At 41.7% G+C, this 22,528-nt stretch overlaps 2 protein-coding genes across 4 annotated transcripts in view; one reads left to right on the top strand and one right to left on the bottom strand.

The window, feature by feature from the left end:
- The window catches only part of ELF1 (E74 like ETS transcription factor 1), a 72,327-nt gene extending 61,709 nt beyond the window's left edge, over nt 1-10,618 (bottom strand). The window contains exon 1 of one of the 2 annotated variants that reach the window (XM_072135286.1): nt 10,469-10,618. The gene's annotated coding sequence lies outside the window, so the exon portion shown is untranslated. The remainder of the gene's footprint in view (nt 1-10,468) is intronic. The other variant, XM_072135290.1, reaches the window with a different exon arrangement.
- Nucleotides 10,300-21,544, top strand: WBP4 (WW domain binding protein 4). 2 transcript variants are annotated; one of them, XM_072135293.1, is made up of 11 exons: nt 10,300-10,734; nt 11,897-11,923; nt 12,347-12,419; nt 12,571-12,633; nt 13,828-13,954; nt 16,028-16,189; nt 17,595-17,641; nt 17,777-17,849; nt 17,927-18,141; nt 18,515-18,681; nt 20,351-21,544. In XM_072135293.1, coding segments are annotated over exons 2-11 (1,137 nt in total). In that variant the 5' UTR covers nt 10,300-10,734; nt 11,897-11,921; the 3' UTR covers nt 20,559-21,544. The 2 variants fall into 2 exon arrangements, with proteins under 2 accessions (XP_071991394.1, XP_071991393.1); XM_072135292.1 differs by having other exon boundaries at nt 10,301-10,734; nt 17,774-17,849.
- The last annotated feature ends 984 nt before the right edge of the window (nt 21,545-22,528 follow it).

Genomic DNA, 22,528 nt, shown 5'->3' with positions numbered 1-22,528 from the left:
AGGCTGACATTAATCTGATAAAAATGGCAACTTTCCTGTTTAAGTTCCTATGTAAGACGCTGTGCATATGAAAAATGGAATAAAGATACCACCTTAGCACCCTGAAATGATTTTTACTAATAAACATTCTTTTATTACATTTTACGTTTAGAAAGAGTTAATCCTGAAGATGCAGAGTTGGCAGCATGAGATGGATGAATTTCTTGTAAAAAGATTTAGCAATCTCTTGACCTTGACTTATGAACAAAGTGACACAAGCTGTGACTACACCTCAAAACATCACAAGTTACAGAACAAACAAGTGTGCATTGCTGGCCATCTTCTTCCACTGTATATAAAACTGGTCATACGCTTTAGATAGAAGGTGGCCAATATTATTACAGATATGACAACCATTCACCGACCACAATTACCTGGTTTTGCACTAAAGACAGGTTGTAGAAGCCCATCACACCTGCATTGCAAATATGTCTTTCTGCATTCGTTTAAGCTTTTTAAAAACACAATTATATTGTAATGCACTTACCTGGCTTCCTGACCAGTGGTTGGCTTCGGTTTGGATGCATTTAAAAAAAAAAAAAAAAACATGACTTGTCTGTGCTGCTCACTCCTCAGCTCTCAGCCCCCACCTTTGTGCTCCTTTACAGGTACAGAGCTCACAGCCTGGGGAGCTGACATCAGTGTGGAAGGGAGGAGCTGTACAGGAGCACAAATGTGGTGGCTGAGAGCTGAGGAGTGAGCAGCACAAACAAGTCACGTGTTGTTTTTTAAAATGCATCCAAACCAAAGCCAACTCCTGGGACAGAGGATTTGGTCATGAAGCCAGGTAAGTTAAAACACAATTATATTGTAATGCAAACGCTTAAAGAAGACAGACATATTTGCAATGCAGGTGTGATGGGCTTCTGCAACCTGTCTTTAGTGAAAATGAGGCCGTGGTGATGGATTCACTTTAAGTAACCACAAAAATTAATTTAAAAATAAATAATCAGGAATTTTGCTGTTGCAGTTGTTTACAAAACTTATTTCAGACAGACTTCCAAAGTTCACACATTCTTGTTATTGTTTTACTTTCAGTTCAACAACAGCAGTTTCCTATGGCTAGATACTTAATAATGTTAGGCCTCTTAACTGGGGCAGGAATTAGGACCTGCTCCAGCTCAGATATAAGGCCATGAAACGATATGTGGTGAACCATGAGTGGCAGGGGTTTAAGCCTGGTTTGCCAGCTCTGGATAGATTCCCACCAATGGATTCACTGCCAAAATCCGATGGTGCACATCAGCAGTTTGGAGTTCAATCCCCAGAATAAAAATAGACCTGCTGCAGATTCGGAACCAGCAATGATGCATATTGTAGACTGCAGGCCTAGCCTTAGTGAGCAAGCATAAAGCACAACTGGTATACTAAAATCATTAACACATGAGTAGAGTACAGTCACAGTTCAGTACAAATGGCAATAACTGAGGTTCTGCCTTGGAGCTGCGGCATCCTCCTGGGATCTGGTCTTGTTTGAGGCCAGATAAGTCTGTGCGAATTGAATAAGTATAAAAAAATTCAGGTAGATTGACGCTCTACTACCAATAAGAGGGATTCATGGGATTGGATTGAATTCCTTTAATTAGGGTTTTCAAAATAGGACAACGCATTTCTGGGGTGGATCACCCCCTTTGTCAGGTCCAGCAGATACAAACAGTGATGGGGATATACTATGGATACTAAATAATCATATGTAAACAATTGAGATAAGAAACCATGATCAGAATTCATAAACATAATAAAATTCATAAATTTTTAAGTCATTACTAATTGTAGCTGTATGATCATTTATTATATTTCCTTATGTAACGATCAATCTATTTATATTTCTATTTAAATTCTAAACCTAAATTCTCTACATTTGAAGCAGATAAACATAGCATCCAAACAAATTAATTCTTACACTTTTAAATGTCTGCCTTATGTTAACATGGTTTTTAGGATTCCACATATTTTACTTGAATGTTATGAGGCTCAGAATTTGGGTGCCATTTTTAAATGTTTTGGGAAAAACAATCACCCAAACCTGTATTTATAGGGAACTGCTCAAAGGGGTTATCCGGGTTTAAAATTTTTTTTATGTCCGGGCTGGGGAGGGCTATTTAAACATAATAAACATGTACTTACCTCCTCCGGTGCTGCCGATGTCCGCGGCCCGTCTTCTCCGTGCGCCGGTTTCAGTACAAGGGCGCACAGGGAGCTTCCGGCCGGCCGGATGCTCCCATGCGCACCATCTCCCAGCGCTTACATCGCTGAGAGATGGGGACGGATGGGAGGAGCTGTCCACAACGCGGACCGGAAGCTCCCTGTGCGCAGCTTCCGTGCCCCTGTTTGTTTACAGGGGCACGGATCGAAGTGACTGCGGCGTGGGACAACGGCGGCGCCGGAAAAGGTAAGTCCATGTTTATTATGTTTAACTATCCCTCCCCAGCCTGGCCATAAAAAAATTTTTAAACCCGGATAACCCCTTCAACTTTCAATTGACTGTGAGAGGTCCAAATAATAGCAAGGCTACTAAATTACCCCATTATGGAAACTACACACCTCAACATATGAAATAGCACTTTTAAGAAGTCTATTAACTCTTTAGGTGTTTTATAGGGGTTAAAACAAAATGGAGGTGCGGTCTACAAATTGTAATATTTTTGGACAATACATTCATTTTCGGAAGAAAATGAAACATTCGTAATGGATTAAGTTACAAAAGGCTCCATAAAGTTTGATGCCCAATTTCTCCACAGTGTACCATATATACTTGTGTATAAGCCGAGTTTTTCAGCACAAAAAATGTGCTTAAAAATGTCCCTTCGGCTTATACACCAGTCAATACTGAAGTCAATGGGCTAAAAAAATGTGCAGCGCTGCTCCCCCGACGTCCGCGCGGCTCGTCTTCTGGCGCCGCCATTGTTCTCATACTATGCGCCTGCGGCCCCAGAGAGAACAATGGCGGCGCCCAGCACGATATGACAGAAGAGGAGCCGCGCAGACATCGGGGGAGCAGCGCTGCGCATCGGGGCCACCGGAGGGTGAGTATATAAGTTTATTATTTTTTTAAATTCTGGGCTGTATACTACTGGGGGCAGGCTGAGGTGGCTGTATACTACTGGGGGCAAGCTGTATACTACTGGGGGCAAGCTGTATATTATAGGGGGCTGGCTGGCTATATACTGGGGGGGGGGGGTCTGTGACCAATGCATTTCCCACCCTGGGCTTATACTCGAGTCAATAGGTTTTCCCAATTTTTGGTGGTAAAATTAGGGGTCTCGGCTTATACTTGAGTATATACGGTATGTGTTGGTAACCTGCGGTTTAGGCACAGGGCCGTGCAAAGAATGGAAGGAGCGCCATCCAGAGCAGATTTGCATCGTCAAATTGTACAGGCTATAATTATTTTTTTTTTACTTATACAAACTTTAACCAGCAATGCTCTGATCGCTATTTCAAGTCCAATACACTCCTCTACAATACTTCATTCATTCATTGTAGAGCAGCGCAAACTGTCTTACACATGCTCACACAGTTTATAGTCGGACTCAGAAGGGACATCGGGAAGCCTCGGGGCACTCAGCAGACCTCGGGGCTGTGCAAAATTGGATCAGAGCCCCCAGTAAGCAGCATGAGGGATCCAATTCTTAGAGTGAAGACCCTTACATGCCACGTCATGCTTGAGCCGACTCCAATCGCGAGTGACACCCACTGCCTCTGGTACTGCCTCAGTTGATGAGCCGGTGCCAGAAGTGGGACGTAATAGAAAGTCCTGGTGTGGGAAGCATCTTCCTGCATGGGCGTTCTCTTACGTCCTTTTGCGCAAAGGGGTTAAAAAACAATCCAGATGTACACAATGCAAAACGCTAGGTGCTTGTTACCGACCACATACATTTTACTGAAAATGCAGATAAGATCAGACTGAGCCCCACGAACAGGTGTTTGTATCGTATTTCTAAATGCAGTAAAAAACGCCATGTGTGCACGCACCCTCAAAGGGCATCCGTTATCAAGATTTACCTACTCAAACTCAGGCTTCATGCACATTACTGTGTTTGGGGGCCGTGAGGTAGACACAGTGAGCCTCATTTTTCAAAACTATCCAAAAGCAAAACTGTTGTAGTTGCTCATAGCAACCAATCAGAGCTCAGCTTTAATTTTATAAACTGCTGTGATGAATCATGAGCTCCGATTGGTTGCCAGGGACAACTAGAACAGTTTTGCTCTCAGACACTTCTAATAAATCTCCCCCAGTGTATATAGACAGGGTTAATAGATTGAGCTGTACACCATGGTACTGGTTGCCTCAGCTCCACCTACATTTACCCTGATGACCTATGGACTTTAATCACTGTCTCCTACAAACAAGCACATGAAAGAGACTTATGTCAGGGGAGGGTGGGAGAATAAGACCAGGAGAATGGAAATGTATATATATTATACAATGCGTCATCTATATATCCATAAGATCTTAGGATCTGGATGTTTCTCTATCCTTAATGCAATAGACAGACCCAGCTACAGACACAGGCAGGAGGAGAAACACAGTCCTGACTTTCTCATCTCAAAGAATGATTTAAAAAAGAACAAACGCAATAAAAAATATCAACCACCATAGCATACAATGTAATAATAAAGAAGACATACACAGGGGATGTGTGTAAACGTGCGGACACGATACATGATACTATAGTGGGACGTATCTGAGCAGTGGCAGCACCGGTCCAAATGTTCTACGAATGACATAAAAGTGTGAGGTATTCTGACCCCAGACTTTACAGGTGAGGGTGCTGCCACACGTCACGTTATTGGACCGCTTTTAAACGGACTGAAAACGCATGTGTTTAATATAGTCCAAGAACGCGACGTGTGGCAGCACCCAAAAACACTCCGTGACCACAGTTACCTGACAGCCCCTACAGAAGCAGGTGGTTACTATACAAAATAACACTCCGCTTACTGGAAACCCTCATCTCTATGTATTAAAGTGAAACTCTACCTTAACGCGGTCGTCCCTGATTTGTCAGATTTGTCAATACGTTTCTATTCTGCGGAGCTTGAAGAGAGAGGCTCCTGTGAGCAGGCAGCTGGCTGTTGACAAATCTGATTTTATCATTGTCCCAGTCACTCATTAACATGAGAACATTTAAAGCTACAGACAGGAAATTTTTCTAGGTGGTTCCTGACAATTGGCAAATACGCACTGATTATGAGGCCTGCCTAAAGGAGGTAGAAGACCGACAGCACAGTTTGGGGTTTACATTGCTTTTTGAAACGCAACAAAACAGCTGTGGAGAGGAGATTTGTCTAAAAAACATTGCTTTTAAAATTTGTGTTCACAAAACGCAATGTTAAAGAAAACCCACCACCACGGATCTACCCATTAAGGTAGATCCAGTGGTAGGTGCATCTAACGTATGTAAGGATAGCCCTTTTTAGGGCTAATCCTTTAGTCTCCTGTATCTTTTGCAATCTTTTATCAGGGTAATTTGCCAATTTTCTAAAGAGGCTAATGGGGAGTGGAGTAGCCGGAGCCGAGGCTACACGGCGTGGCTACTCTATGCCCCAGTAGCCGCTTTGATCCTTCTACCAGATAGCTTCAGCGCGCAGGCTTCGAAGCCTGAGCTACCGTGCATGTGCACAACTCCGGTTTTGCGGACGTGTGCACGCAGATCCTCATAGCTGCACTCTGAAGTTATCTGGTAGGAGGATCAGAGAGGCTACTGGGGTGTAGAATAGCCGTGCCGTGTAGCATCAGATCTGGTACTCCATGCCCCAGTAGCCTCTTTAGAAGATTTGCATATTCCCTGATTTAAGATTACAAAAAATACGGGAGACTAAAGGATTAGCCCTAAAAAGGTTAGATGCCCCTACTACCGGATCTAACTTATAATACTAATAGGTAGATCTGTGGTGGTAGGTTTCCTTTAACTTAAAAACACTTAAAAGGCACTAAGTGTGCTGTGGTCCAGCAACCAACCCTGATCTCAATGCAAAATGAGAAGTGAATATGATGTACATATCAGGCCATGAAACCTGGTTTGGCACAAGACTAACAACAGTCAAAAATAACCTAAATAAATGTGCAGACATATGAATATAAAAGTAGCTTGGCCATGAAGAGAATAGTAAGAATATTTACCTAAAGTGCATAGTGCAGTCAGGGAGGGTGCTGGAGGAAAGATGCCCCACGCGTATCGCCTGTGCAGGCAGGCTTCCTCAGGGGTAAAAGTGGACAGTGCATAGGAAGATATATATAGGGGAAGGACCCACCTCCAAATTAAGCCCTCATACCGCGCGCCTCCCAATTCTGCTGTCGGCGTGCGTTCCAAGTACCGGATGCGTTTTTAAAAAACGGATGCGTTTTTAACGATCTGAAAACGCACTTAGTAAAAACGGCCCAAAAACGGCCCAAAAACGCCATGTGTGTCTTCACCCTTACCCCTGCAAACGCAGACAAAGTCGCGTCCACCGGGGCAGGCCTCGGCCCGATCGCATCGGCGTTTCTATGGAAACGCCTGCGATCGGGAACGAGCCGCCGGTGTTTTGCGTTAATTTAACGTGAAACACCGGCGGCTCGTTCCCGATCGTAGGCGTTTCCATAGATACGTGTGGCGCCGGCCTTAGGGTGTGATCACATGTACCGATAGCGCTGCTTTTGCAAACGCTAGGGTACGGGGGTGCGCCTTGGTCTGATCATATATGCGTTTCTGGTTATTGATCGCATGCGTTTCCATAGAAATGCATACGCGATCAGGCCGAGGCCGGCCCCCTTACCCTAGCGCTGCGTTTGTAAACACAGCGCTAGCGATATGTGTGACTGCACCCAAAGGTTGATGCCACACATGGCGTTTTGAAGGCGTTTTGGGTCTGTTTTTAAGCAGTCTGTCAAAAAACGCATGAAATGGGTCGTGCCCAAGCCCTCTCCCACTTGTGTTTTGGATGTTTAAAAATGCCACGCTAGAAAGCGCCCTCAGGGCTCCAGAGTTCTCTTCTAACCACAGGAGAGGGCATAACTTGCTGGTCGATGGAAGTACCAGGGATGAAAAGTGCTTTGCATTGTATGTTGTATATTATATGCAAAACACGTGGAGCTTGTTCCCCATCACAAGTGCTTCAATTTAAACGCAGGGCGACCACTCGCAGCATTTACGTTGCATTTCAAAACTATGTCAACCACCGCCATACAGTGTGACCTAACCATATTAATTATGTCATCATTCTGCTGCATGTGACCTGGACAGGTTTTCAGTCCGACATCCCCAAGCTGAGAAACTGAAACTTGGAATAGATGACTTGATTAACTTTATTAAGCAGTTAGATTTAACAAACATTGACTAGTTTAATGAGGTACACTTTATGATCTGATGCAGTCAGCAAGGAGTTAAACTCAAGTGTCTCACCCACATATAAATGCGTTATACTTGCCAAAGGGAAAAAAAAAAAAAAAAAGGGTGAGACAGGATATGAAGTCATATTGATCTATACATGAGAGCACCATAGACCACATGCCATGATGAAAATAGAGAGGTCCCTTAAAAAAAAAAACCCAGAATAACAACAACAAAAAGCTGCACCTTGTGGGAGAAAATAATAGTACATGTAATGCAAAAATGCTTTTAGAAACACAGAATTCTGAACTTTCAGAATCTCATACATAAGTTAACATCTGGCAAATATCAATTATGTGTGAATCCAGCAGAGTTATGAGTGCACGGTGAGGACTAGGGGCTATGGCACACAGGACATAGGTGACGGATGACTCTCCTCCATGACATCTGCGGAGGGCGGTGGTGGCTCACTACTGGCAGATGACAATCTATTTACAATGAGAACGCAGCGCACACAGGGACCTCTCCCACAGTCACATGACACACTTCAGAACATTACTGCTATTCCTGGCAACTGTCTGGAACGCTGCAGTTATTTTCCAGGGAAATCCCAGACTAGGAGGAAAGAACCCAAGCAAACATGTCATGTGAAACATCAGAGGGAAGGCAGGCTCTCTACTCTGCATTGTATACTGACATCACTACTGAATACAGTCCTTGTTACTACCCCCCTGCTGATATACTATGTCACATGATACCAGAGCCGGACCCCCACATCACACTGGCCTGAGGCCCTCACTCATACACACACCCAAATGCCATCTTGTGAATGGCCACAGCTACACATCTGTAACCACACACATACACTATACTATATGGTTAATTCCGGATTTAAAAATATCACAATATACGAAGGTAAAAATATTGAATAAATCATGAATTGCAGCTTTCTGGTGTACATAAGAACATTGCAAAACAAAATTTCTGATCATCAAATGTTTTTTCCCCTCTTGAGACAACCCCTTTAGTTATGACTGTATTGGTGGTGTTACCGAAACTCAGCTCCCATTCATTGGGATAAGAGCTGAGCTCAATCCACTGTATGGGCAATGTCACCTGCACAGCTGACCCCTCCCATGTCAAACAGAAGACCTCTCTTAATGGGAGAAACCAGAAAACCCATTTAAAGGACATGTACCACCAGGATGAAGGAATGTAAACCAAGCACACTGACATACTGGTATGTGCCCCTCTGGCAGGATATATTCTTATTTTAGCCTCTTCTGCCCTTGTTTTTTTTTTACAAACAAAGGCTTTTATAAGCGTTTAAAATTATGCAATAGGTCTTAAAGGAAATCGACTATTTAGGTCATACACACGGCTAGGTAAGCCGATGCTGGAGGTGGTCGTGATATGGCATGGAAATCCGCAGTTTCGATGAAAAAAAAAATGGATTTATCAATAGGCATATGACCCCATTCGGCACTCCTGGGCTTTTGACAGAATGGTCATTTTAAAATGGTAGATTTCCTTTAATGGAGCCCATTAGGCTCATTTGCATAATTGTCAAGCCTTTTTTTTCCCTTACAAAAAAAGGGCATAGAAAGCTTAAAGAAGAGTGGGTGCTGCCAGAGGGGGCACACAGCAGTGTGCTTGGTTTACAATCCTTTATGCTGCTGGAAGATGTCCTTTAACCCCTTAGTAACCACCTATACAGATTTCTCCATCGGTCACTAAGGGGCCTTAGGCTAGGCCGACGGGTTTCTCAGTTGGCCTAAGTCAAGGATTGCACGGGTTCCCACTCTAACAGAACCCTTATTCTGATCCAGCTGTTAACCCCTTCAATGCTGTGACCTCGGGATCGATGTACCTTCAGAGGTCGCCGGGTCTGCCTTCGGCACATGCCTGCTCAGTCCAGGCATCTGCATAAGTTAACACTTCTAATGCACTGCAATACATGGTTACTGCAATGCATAAGTATGAACTAGTGATCACTAGTTCATATACTAGTAATCTGAAAATAAAAATGAAAAAAAAAAAATCATAAAAAGTCCCAAAAGCCCCTAAAACATACAAAACAATAAATAATAAAAAGTGGAAAAAAAGGTTTTAAAAAAACACAACATGTTAGGTATCACCGCGTCCCAAATTGTCCAATCTATAAAGATATAAAAACAGTTATTCCCGGCGGCGAACCCCGTAACAGTACTTTATACTGTAGGAGTTTGTTCACACTACAGAAAACACAACACAAGCAGGAATATAAAGCGACTCGCTGTGGCAGATGCATAACGACGTGTAAAAAGGTTTAATTTTTTTTCTCAATATGTCCCTTATTGTTATTATTTTTGCGAACAAAAATTAAAATATACACCCCCCCCCCCCAAACAGAAAAAGTCCCCATCTGTGTAAGTGAATGAGACAGTAATTACAGCCACATGTTGTGTAGACGGCCATTATTCCTATTAAGACCTAAAACATGTAAAAAAAAAATCTCTATATATGTATAATATACATAAACCCAATAAAAGATATAACAAGATCAGGTCTAGGATTCCAAGTAAACTTGTTACAACACAGAATCAGATGGGGTTGGATAGTCTTCAGACATTCCTCCTCCTTTAGGTGTGTTCCAGCATGTACAAGTATTACGCAATAGCTGGATTAACAGCTGGGAAATAAAAAAACTAAATAGATAAAAAATTCATGTATTCCCATACCGGGAGTCGAACCCGGGCCGCCTGGGTGAAAACCAGGAATCCTAACCGCTAGACCATATGGGAAGGCTGTACAGGCAGGCAGAGCGCCTACCCAGCAGCATCACATGATGTCACTCGTGACCGTTGCTCAGCCCCGGTGTATGACAGCAGCTCCATCCTGCACGATGTAGCGGCGTCACGAGACCCTCGCAGTACGGCAGCAGCACCACAGCAGCCGGGGACAACAGCAACTCAGCCCCCGCTGCCCTGTATACTGTCTATCCCCATCCTGCTCCACTCTACACGAGTCACAGGACACAAATAAAAGTAGTGCTCCCTACTCACAGCACAGACATGAGAATAGTAACAGCCCACACACACAGTGCGGTGACACCTCCCGCCGGCCGTACTCACCTGAGCACAGATCCCGGGCAGCTCCTGTGCCGTGCCCGGGCTGCGGGGGACACTATCAGGCTCTCCGGACTTGTTTGCACTGTTCTCCTGCCAAGTTTTTTTCCTCCACCCACAAAACAAGGAGGGAGGAGGAGGCTAAGACAAACTACGTGGTATGAGCCTCTGGGGCCCCCGTAGTGCATGTTGCTTCTTCTGTCTCGGCTTCCGTAGTCTTATCTGCAGGCGCCTGCTGTGGTGCGGAGATGTGTTTGTGACTGAGGCTCGGGGTGAGTTGTGTACACAGCGCTATTCTAGTATGTTCCTTACTGCGTGCTAATGGTGAAATAGTTGTTAGCCTATGATAGTACTACAAGTCCCAGCATGCAGTGCAGACGAGAATGGAAGCTGCAGCCTTATTTAGTGTCAGCCCTGCTGCTGATTACACAGGAGTGAGAGGGTGAAGGAGCAGGGGGCTCCTTGTCTATGCACTTGTATCATATAGTAGTGTTTTATGAGGAGCTGGGGTGCACATTGCTCAGCCTCTTGTAGTACTACAAGTCCCAGCACGCAGTGCAAACGAAAATGGAAGCTGCAGCCTTATATAGTGTCAGTCCTACTGATGATTACACAGGAGTGAGCGGCTGGAAGAGCAGGGAACTGCTTGTCTATGCACCTGTATCATCTAGTAGTGTTTTAAGAGGAGCTGGGGTGCACATTGCTCAGCCTCTTGTAGTACTACAAGTCCCAGCATGCAGTGCAGACGAGAATGGAAGTCACAGCCTTATTTAGTATCAGCCCTGCTGCTTATTACACAGGAGTGAGAGGCTGGAGGAGCAGGGGGCTCCTTGTCTATGCACTTGTATCATATAGTAGTGTTTTATGAGGAGCTAGGGGTGCACATTGCTCAGCCTCTTGTAGTACTACAAGTCCCAGCATGTAATGCAGCAGGAATATATTGGAAGCTCCAGCCTTTTATATGGGTATTCTGATGCTGTATACAGTGAGTGAGCGGCTGGAAGAGCAGGGAACTGCTTGTCTATGCACCAGTATCATCTAGTAGTGTTTTATGAGGAGCTGGGGTGCATATTGCTCAGCCTATTGTAGTACTACAGGTCCCAGCATGTAATGCAGCAGGAATATATTGGAAGCTCCAGCCTTTTATATGGGTATTCTGATGCTGTCTACATGGGAGTGAGAAGCTGGAGGAGCTGGGCGCTCCTTGTCTATGCCCCTGTCTAGGGTGCACATTGCTCTTCAGGACATCCATGCATCACCCTGATGTAAGATATGCCAAGGTTACAGTCTTACACCACTTTGTGCAGTTCGCTGTATTTTGGTTCTACTGTAACATGTAACCAGTATCGCAAGCCAGATTATTCCACTTACACATGTAGTTTTAATATGTTACAGGGTCTTTAAGTTGCTGAATTTCATAATTTTATTTTACAGGAGTTGGTGACTGAAGAAAACCAGCATGTAAGTCATCTTTACTGAAAGTCTTATTGTCAGCCTCCTCATACAGGCTTTATTACAAGCGGTCCCCTACTTACAGACAACCCCTAGTTACAAACGGAACTCTGGATGCTGGTAATTTACTGTACTTTAGCCTTGGACTACTCTAAAAAGCTATAATAGTTATTTAAAGGTGTCTGCAATTAAGCTTTATTGTTAATCCTAATTAATCCTAATGACAAGCCAACATTTTTAAAATCCAGTTGTCACAAAGACCAAAAAATATTTGTCTGCAGTTACAATTATAAAATATACAGTTTCGACTTGCATCCAAATTTAAACCTACAGAACCTATTTTGTACGTGATCCGGGGACTGCCTGTACATTTGCCATTTATCATTGTCCATAGCCTTTCTTCCCATGTTCATCTGTGTCTTGTCTTTGCAGGGCTGACTACTGGAAATCCCAGCCGAAGAAGTTTTGTACTTATTGCAAGTGCTGGATAGCAGACAATAAGCCAGTATGTCTTTTTAATGTCATTTATCTTGTTTGCCAATCCCATGATTACAATCGCACATTCTAGACTGCTGGACTATCATTCAATGTGGACACAAATTAGAGGTAAAGAAGGTAGCAGGACACACACTGACTTGTTTGTTTGTTTTTTTCAGAGTATTGAATTCCATGAAAGGGGAAAAAATCACAAAGAAAATGTTACCAAGAAAATCAGTGAGGTAAACTTTTTAACGTTCCAATAGATCAGACCAAGAAATCACTGCACGGGGATATATTTTTTTAATTTATAGCCTGGGCGAACTCTCCTAATCTCTGACAGTAGATCTACGTTGTTACAGAGCAGGAAGGCTAAATGCTGACCTGCTCTGTCCTAAGTGTTTATGGAAGCTGGAACATGGGAATACTGCATGAAGTCACTAATGCTTCCCTTTAACTTTTGTTTATTGCCTTTTGTTTTTTATTGATGGGGACTGTTATGGGTTCCTGGCTGGCATACCTCAAGTTTACCATACAATGTCTGGGAGTGCTGTTCTCATTCTATATTGCCTCTATTACATATAGATTGGGAATCCAGCTACCTAATATCCAAAAAGTTACAGTATGTTTATTGTAATATTAGGTCAGCCTTAAAAACAAAAAAAATTACTAGAAATTCTTTACATTAAAGAGGACCTGTCACCCATGGAGTGGGAGGAGGGGGCCCGGGGAAGAAGCAACGCGTTGACCGCCCCTTATGAATACACCGGACCACTTTAAGTGCAGTGCGGCGTTCCTATTGTACAGCGCAGCCATGTCTGCTAGCGTTATTGGAGGGTCCCGATAAAGCTAACAGTTTATCACTGCTGAAAATGGGCTAGCGCTAGGAGTGGCTTACTTTGGTAAGCAGCTCCTAGTGCCTTTTTTATGGGTGAGAGGTCCTCTTTTTGATAATTTTTTATTGAATTTTTACAACGTAACAAAGGTAAAGCCATACGGAGTTATGGGCCACCTTACAATCATGACAGACAAATGAGCACAGCTCTCTTAAGTCATAAATAAAATAATCTGACCAGAGCTCATAAATTCCACAAGACCCTCATTTCTTATTTGTATGTTACCACTTATGTCCCAACAATCAAGTAATTTTCATGTGCTACACGGTCAGGAAATCTTCTCCAAGAATAAGCCACCATTCAGACACAAACGTTATCTTCCATCCTCTTCAGACCTCAAATGACATTCTTTCCTGCTTGCTATATAGAGGAAGTTCACACAAACATAGCATACACTGTTTCCAGTAGCTTTATTATAATATACTCACAATTAAAAAGTTAATATCCACATAATAAAATCCACAAGGATGCTAATTATCAGTGCCCAACCCTGAGAGCAGTTTTTTAATTTCTGTTTACTGAACCTCAATTTTATTGCAGATTAAGCAAAAAAGTATTGCCAAGGCTAAAGCAGATGAAAAGAAGTCAAAGGAGTTTGCTGCAATGGAAGAAGCTGCACTGAAGGCTTATGAAGAAGATCTGAAGAGGCTTGAAGGAGTACAACCAGGTAAAAATGAAGGGTTTATGGAAGATAAGGGCTACTTTACATTACTGTTATTATCTCCATTCACGCCAATGTAGGAATAGCTTAGAAACTACACTGTTTCCATAAAAATAAGGACCTCCCCCTGCCTAAACTAAGACCTATTACAATTTTTTCCAAGCCTAAAAAAAAATAAGGCTTTCCTGAAACTGAGACCTAATGGCAGTCATTGTAACATCTCCCTCTGCACCATACATGTGTATTAGTAGATCATTTAAATACTGCAAAAGGTATAACCTCACTGACTGTTGCATTCAAAATGTGATATGAGCAACTTCCTTGACCAGAAGGGGTCAGTTAAGGTAAGTGCTATTGCTAAACATAAGAGATTGGAACCAATGATTGGTGTCACAAGAAATTCAGCATGAAATTCAGTTATAAGTATTTGTTGATTTACAATAAATGTAAATTCTTTTTCATGGAAAAATAAGATGACCCCAGAAAATAAGACTTAGTGCCTATTTAGTATTAATATGAGACACTGTCATATTTTCGGGGAAACACTGTCAAAATTCTGTGGGTTTTTTTTTTTTTCCTTTTGTTGAAAAGCTGCATGTCCACTGCAGACATTAACATCTTGTGCCACAGTTATCACAATTTTTTTTCTTCTGATTTCTCTGTTAAGTTTGTGCTGGGAGGAGGCATGGCTTGTGTAAGTCACTGATTTCTCATCATGGAACTTTTATGTGATGAGCTTCAGCGAAACAACTAGTTATTCGATCCAGATTGATTGGGAAAGCCAATTAACCCTTTCCCAACTCTGCATGTGGCAGGTTCGGGTGCATGGAGAGGGCTCACGGGCTGAGCCCTCTCCATAGCCGGTAAGTCTTTGCTGCATACTGCAGCAAACTTACCGGTAGCACCTGCTCAGCACCAGCATCAGTGCTAGCAGGCCGCGGGGGTAACCACATCGATTGCCGGTGGCAGTGCCGCCATCTTGGTGAGGATAGTCGCTCCCCTTGGCGTCATTGGGGGGGCTGCGATCGGTTGCTATGACAGCCTTGGTTCTTCTGAAGACCCGAGGTTGTCTCGTTTTAACCCATTTATTATGCAGAAAACAGGCCGACAAAGAGCTCTTTAAGTGTAAAAATAAAAAAAGTTATAGATTTTTGAAGGTGGGGAGGGAAAAATGGAAATGAAAAAACAAAAAAGGGCCAGGTTGTTAAAGGCTCATTCACATGTTTGTTTTTTCACATCCGTGTTTCAGTGATTTTCACTAAAGCTTTTTCACTGATCGGTGATGCATGGAAAAAATTTCAGAGCCTGTGATATTTTTTTTTTTTTTAACTGAAAGCATCCAGAAGTGGAAATAAACTGAAATGTGAAAAGGCAGGTGGTAAAGAATCAGTGAAAAATCACTGAAGCCTGGAAGAGAACGGATCTGTGCATAAGCCCAAATGAATGCTTTAGTGGAAAAAGAAACAAACATGTGAATGAGCCCTAAGAGGGCAGGAGGGGGAGGATGATGCAGAAGAAAGCCCTTATCTCTGATGAGATCTAATATACCGCAATATTGTAGTCACTTGTAACACTGATTTGTGCAAAAATTGTTGAAAAGTTGGTGAACATAGAACAAAATCCAGTAACCTAATAAGAGAAGTATCCAGTATTTTAATTATTTTGTTTAAAAGAAAATGATTAACTTGGCGGAAACCAAACACTAATGTGATCTGAGCTCACGGTTTATAGATTTTTAAAGTTTGTGTTCTGATTTATTTCCATGAATTATATGTTGTAAAATACTGTAACTTTAACCCCTTCACAACTGCTGTATATGACATGACAGTGCCCTAATTCAAACATTCTTATCTCCTTAGTCCTCTATCAGCTAATTTTATAAAGAAAAAATATTTAATAAAACTATCCTATCAAGTTACAGTCTCACATGTCATGAAAAATTAAAAAACAATTAGCTTTTATGTAAAGTGTTTCCAAAGATATCATTATCATTTAAAGAAGCAAATAGCAGCAACATCAAAAATTGACCTAGACATTCAAGCATCAATGTCTTTTTTTTTTTCTTTTTTTTCCTTGTAGCACCTTTGGCCCCTGTAGGCCCAACTCCTGAAGAAAGGAAGGCACGAGATGAGCAGAAGAGGATGGAAATTGAAGCCATAGAAAAACACCATGCTAAAAGGCAGTGGACAAAATCATTCTCTCCAGAAGGGTACCCATATTTCTACAATTTATTGACAGGAGGTATTTGTGTGTGTTTTTATGTATGAACATTTGCAAAGGAGTATTTGTCTTAAAATTAACTTTTAAAATTCTACTATTGAGCCAGAAAGGCTATGGGCAAGGTATTACCGTATTTTTCGGCCTATAAGGCGCACAAAAAATACTTTAATTTTCTCAGAAATCAAAGGTGCGCCTTATATATGAACTTAGACAGAAATGTACTACAGACAAGATGTACTGTACATTTACCAGTGTTTAATAGCTCCATCCCCAGAAATTTCCTGCACCTTCCCACACAGTATACAGGGTCCCTGGCTCCTGAAGTGCCCTGGCACCACAACTAACATTGTGCCCATCCTGCCCTCCCCTAGCACGGAGAGACCGGAGCCGCCATAGTGCCGACCACGAGGTAATCATCATCATCATCATCAGTAAGCAATCCCCCATACCTGCCAGCCCTGTAACAGAAGGAGCCACAGGGAACCCCACAGGAATAACACCCGGGCTGAGGAGGGAAGGAGAAGGGGCAGAGGGAGACCACTTAACCCCTGCTGCATCACCCTGCATTAACCCCCAGCAGCCCATACCTCTGAGATCGGAGCTCTCTGACACGCTGAAGACAAGTTGCCAGGGAAGTGTAGCTGCTAGAACTGTGCACAGGTCTGCCACCTGCTGGTCATTTTTAGGTACTGCATTTGATCCTGCGCCTTATACTCCAGTGCGCCTTATATATGAACCTAGATGTCTTAGCAGGGATTTATTAGAGGTGCGCCTTATAGTCCGGTGCGCCTTATAGGCCGAAAAATACGGTAGATTTGCTGCAGATCACCTCCCCGAAAACAGGAAGTGCAGGGGGAGGGTGAGACTGTGATGCACTGCAGCACAGTGTAACAATTTCTAAAGCCAGGGAACAGAGGGCTAATGGGTAATGAGGGCCTTCAAGCTTGGCATTATTTAAAAAATTTATTTTAGAAGGAAGAAGGCCATGTGTAACAAATATAAAGAAGAGTAATATTCGTAAATATCCCTGGTTTATCATGCTTGACTTTTATGATAGATTTCCCTTAAGGGGACTTTTTACCTCCACACATCAATTCCAACTCCATCATTTGATAGGTGTTCCTTCATAGATTTCAGTTAAGTAAGGAGTGGGGGAAGTTGGAGTTAAGGTGGTGGTAGGTTCTCTACACATTACAGATTTAGTCCTCCTATTAAATAATTTACTGTAAGTGAATACTGTATATGTTTTAATCCACATAAACAAGGAATATTTAATCAATCCTGTGTTTTTTATGTAAACATTAGAACTTATAATGGTTGTCTAGAGCACTCCATGACTGTTCCTTTAGTTCTTACACAAGAAGTCAATCAATTCTATAGGCCTAGGAATAAGCTGAAATAATCACTTATTTTTGATTTCTTTCAGAATCTCAGTGGGAAGAACCTGAGGGATTCAGTGAGAAGAAGGAGGAGGTAACAATGAATTATTAGCTGTTACTTGCTCCGTATAAAGCTCTAAGCTATACATTTATAAAAGTACATGACAACACATTTTGTCATCTGCTATTTTCCACCTTTATTTAATGGGTTTTTTTTTTTAATTAGAAGGAAACAAAATCTTTATGGGTAGAAGGAGTCTCTGAAGAGGGTTACACATACTACTACAATTCGGAAACTGGAGGTAAGAGCTTCTTGTAGATCTCGCTGCCTGCTGGCTACAGTCATTTACCGTCATTAACACAGGTTTCATCTAAACAGAATCCAGATGGGACAAACCTGAAGACTTTGACAACAATCTATTACCTAGTGATGACAAGAAAGTTTCCACAGATGCAGATGGTGAATCTGCAGTAGAGGAGAAAGTGACTGCAAATCCAGAAGTTACAGCAGGATCTTCTTCTGAGGAGTCCCAACCTTCAGAAGACACCACACAGACTTCCACAGTTGCAGTGGCACCTAAAATCCTTTTCAAGGTAACAAAAAGCTTCTTCATGACCAAATATTGTATATTGGACAGTGTCTTCCCCCAAATTATAAAGACTATTATGCATATGGGAAGGCTTCCCAGTGAAGTACCTCTGCTGCCATACTGAATCAAAGACTAGTAGAATGAGGGTTTCTTTGTAGACAATAATCTGTTATCTGATGGATGTGGAGAACTCCTCCACTGTGGATAGTTTTAAAACATTCTGTTCTGCGTCCATACACTGCATCCATATTTGTACTAATTTTTCTAAATTTTAATCTATTTTATTTTGGATAAGCATGGTAATTAATTTTATGTTACTTCTATTTTTTTTCTAATTGTGATGAAATGTTTTCATCTTATAATTGTGTCTGTTACAGAGTAAAACGGACACCAAATCAGACAGTGAAGAAGCATCTGATCCTGAAAAGAAACAAGAGGAGGCTGAAGAGAAAAAAGATCCTTCACCAAAGCCTGCTGCTCCTAAACCAACAAAGGTTAATCCATATGGAGTTTGGGAGACTGTTCAAGAAGAGGAAGACCCATAGTAAGTACTAGTGAAGAAAATAAGTGTTAAAGGACATCTACTACCAGGATCAAAGATTGAAAACCGGTGGCCACTCTCTAAGCTTCCTATGGCCTTGTTTTTAAGAAAAAAAAAGCTTTAAAAATTATGCAATGAGCCTGAGGGGCTCCATGCTCCATAGATGTTAATTGATATTTGCATAATTTCAAAGCCTTTCTTGTAAATCTAGCAAATCCTGCCAAAGCGAGCAATCATAAATACATTAGGTATCGAAGTGTCCAAAAATCTATCAAAATATAATAACGTTTTTTCACTGTGTTTAACCCTGTAACAGAGTCGCAAATGGCACTTTTTTGCCATTTTGAAAAACATAAAAAAATAAAATTAAAAGTGTTCAAAAGGTCGCACAGTCCTAAAAGTGGTAGCATTGAAAACATCATCAAAAGTGGCAAAAAATGAAGCGACCCACAGTTCCGTACACCAGTATGAAAAAGTTATTAGTACCAGAAGATGAACAAATTTGTATAGGTTTTTTGTTTGTTTTTTTTTTTTTTGTACAGGAGGTTTTCATTTTTGTAAATGTATGAAAACAATATAAAACCTATACAAATTTGTTATCTCGGTGATCGTACTGACCCAAAGAATGAAGTAGACATGTAAAGCCGTAAAATCCAAGCCCACAACGAAATGGCGCAAATGCGGTTTTTCATCACTATCACTACATTCAGAATTTTCACCCCCACCCCCACCCCCCCCACCCCCACCCCCGCTTGGAAGGCATGGAATAATAAATACCATCACTATGGAGTGCAATTTGTTACGCAGAAAGCCCATATACAGCTGTTCACATGGAAAAATAAAAAAAGTTATAGGTTTTTGAAGGTGTGGAGTAAAAATGAAAAGGCAAAAACAAAAAAAGGGCCTAGTCTTTAAGAGGTTAAAGCTGCAGTGTCCCCTTATCTGCTTCATGTGACTCTGAAGGTCTGAAAGCAAGTTTGTCTGCAGGCAGTGAGAGGGAGGTGATGTCCTGGCTATTCCTCTGCCCGAACAGCAGCTAGATCTCAGAAAGCATGCCTCTAGTGCAGTGTCATGATGCCAGAAGGCCTCAGTACATTGAATTTTTTGCCTTATAGTCTAATGGCTATTTCAGAATACCGTGGTCAGTCCATGAACCACAGACCAGCCACAGTTCAGAAGGGCATCACGTATATATATGATACACGGACTCCCTTCTTCCCAACACAAAACGGCAGCACTGAACTATAATCACGACTTCAACGCTGCTGCTGCACACTGATGCAGGGGCCTTGTATATCACTTTGATGTGGGACTCTCAACCAGAATAGCCTAAAAAGGTCCTAACACATATTTGCTGCAGTCATATCTGGAGTAGAGGAACAAAGGGAAGCTGATATAGTATGAAATGGGTTAAATATCAAGTTATGTAGCATGAATTTAGCAATTTGCCTGGACGTTGCCATTTTTGTAATAAAGAATGACACTTGATATTTTTATGCTTCAGTACTGCTTATAATAAGAGGACTTCGGATTGTAAAACCTAACAATTCTATATTCTAACTAGGGATGCATGTTAAGTCATTTCCAATGTATGTAAAAAATCTCTGAAGTTACAGTTTGCTGCATACAAATATGTGCTAGTCTTGACCATCTAATCTTTATTTCTGTATAGTGAAAATGTGGATTTGGAGCTACCAGATGTGGAGTACTTTGATCCTGGTGTCTCTGTGCCTGAAGCGGGACAAGAACCAAAAGTGAAATTTAAGGAAAAAACCATAACTTCCCTGGGTGACTCAGTATCTGGGGTCTCTGTCTTCAAGAAAAGGAAGCTAGAAAACGTTAGGTCTCGAAACATACGTCAGAGACTTGATGATCAGTAAAGATCTTGAACATTTTAAAGTGACTGTTTGAAAGCTTATAGGATTTGGTTGTATGTATGTGTGCGTGCTTGGTGTGAATAAAACTTCTTTTTTTCCATTTAAATAGCAAAAACAGTGAGTGTTAACAATAGAAGGAAATTTGATACTTGGTTCTTCCTTTTCCCATCTACAATGCATTCTTATTAAGCGCTGAGTATTCATAAATAAGGAAGAATAGAAGGTGTCTGGTATTGCAGTTAATCCTTATTTGCACAAAAGAAAATGATAGGGATTATAAACCAGAGACACTCATAGATGTTGGGGGATGTTACAAGAGCCCACTACGTGCTGTACGTTCGCAGGCTGTTGCGCTCCCCCCACCCCCTACATGCTGTAATTTCAAACAGTATTGAGGGGCTTTTGGTAACACAGGCGCCCTTTTGGCTCATTGGCATAATTTTAAAAGTTTATTTTGGAAGGAAGGCCATGGGTAAGAAGATTATCACAATCACTGTGCTCGTATATATAAGTAAGTATCCCTGGTTTATCATGATTGATTTTTATGTAGATTTCCTTAAATTAGATGGTGTCTATTTTGACTGTGTTAGTATTGGAGCTGAGCCAAAAGTAAAAGGGAGGGGGCTACAATAGCAGATATATCCTATGGATTGTGCTCATTCTCGGCATACTTTTCTGTCACTTAGTGCTTTTCAATGGAGTGCTGCCTTATAAAATAGCAGGTCTTATGTTTTCTTTTTGAAGGATTTGGGGTTTATAATAAAAAGGCAGTTTCACTCTTTTCTTCAGATGAGTTGGGTTATTGCAGATCAGTTACATGTAACAGAGGCTGAATCATGGTTTCCCAAAATCATAAATCTTTTCATATTTTTTTTTATATAAATATGTTCAGTCTTCCGAGTTATAATCAGATGTGTAACTGCAGTGATCAGTGCATAAGTTGCTTGTATGATATTTTATGGACTATAAAATGTATTTTTAATTTATGACATGAAGTGTTTTCTTTCTCTGGCCATTATATGCATTACGTGAAAAACATAGTTTGAATATTATTTTTCTTAGGGGGAAAAGAAGTTGTTTTTTTTAAGGGGGCTCTGCTCTGGATATTTTATTAATCAAGAGGGTCTCTGCTGTGGACATTTCATTAGCGAGGGAGGGCGACTGTGCTGTGAATATTTTATTATTGAGGGAAGGCTGCATTTACCACCCTAGGCTTCTACTCAAGTCCCAGATTTTATTTTTTTTTGTTAAAATTAGGTGCCTATGTTGGTATATATACGGTATGTATATATTTTTTTTTCATCATAGTGAAAAAGCCAAAGACAAGGGGACATTACAGGCAGTCCCCGGGTTACGTACAAGATAGGGTCTGGAGGTTTGTTCTTAGGTTGAATTTGTATGTAAGTCGAAACTGTATATTTTATAATTGTAGCTCCAGACAAAAAAAATGCTTTTACCCCAGTGACAATTGGAGTTTTGTCTGTAATGGGACCAAGGATTATCAATAAAGCTTCATTACAGACACCTTACAGCTGATCATTGCAGCCTGGGACTATAGTAAAGCATCCAGAGAGATTCACCAGAGGGGTCTGTCTGTAACTATGGGTTGTCTGTAAGTCGGGTGTCCTTAAGTAGGGGACCGCCTGTACGGGTATGGGGGGGGGTGGCTATAGAAAAAGTGGTATTAAAAGGTCCCTTTTTTTGTAGCCATCTTCATATATAGACAGACAACAGAAAAAGCGGGCACTATTAGGAGGGGGCTGTAGAAAACGGGTCGTTTTAGACCGAGGGCTGGGGCAAATGGCACATTATATAGGTTAGGTTTAGATGGATTATTTGCAGGGCAACCAATTTTCTTCCCAGGGTCCATGGTAAGTGGATTATCTGAGACTGTCCCTGTGAAAAATAAAATTTGGGGTGCCGCCAGTCCCCATATACAAAAAGGTTGGGGACCACTGCTCTAGAGTGTCTTA

The sequence above is a fragment of the Engystomops pustulosus genome, chromosome 2, assembly GCF_040894005.1.
Source record: "Engystomops pustulosus chromosome 2, aEngPut4.maternal, whole genome shotgun sequence".
Classification (NCBI taxonomy): domain Eukaryota; kingdom Metazoa; phylum Chordata; class Amphibia; order Anura; family Leptodactylidae; genus Engystomops; species Engystomops pustulosus.
The sequence above is the reverse complement of the archived record's forward strand: the minus strand, read 5'-3'. Positions and strand labels throughout refer to the sequence as shown.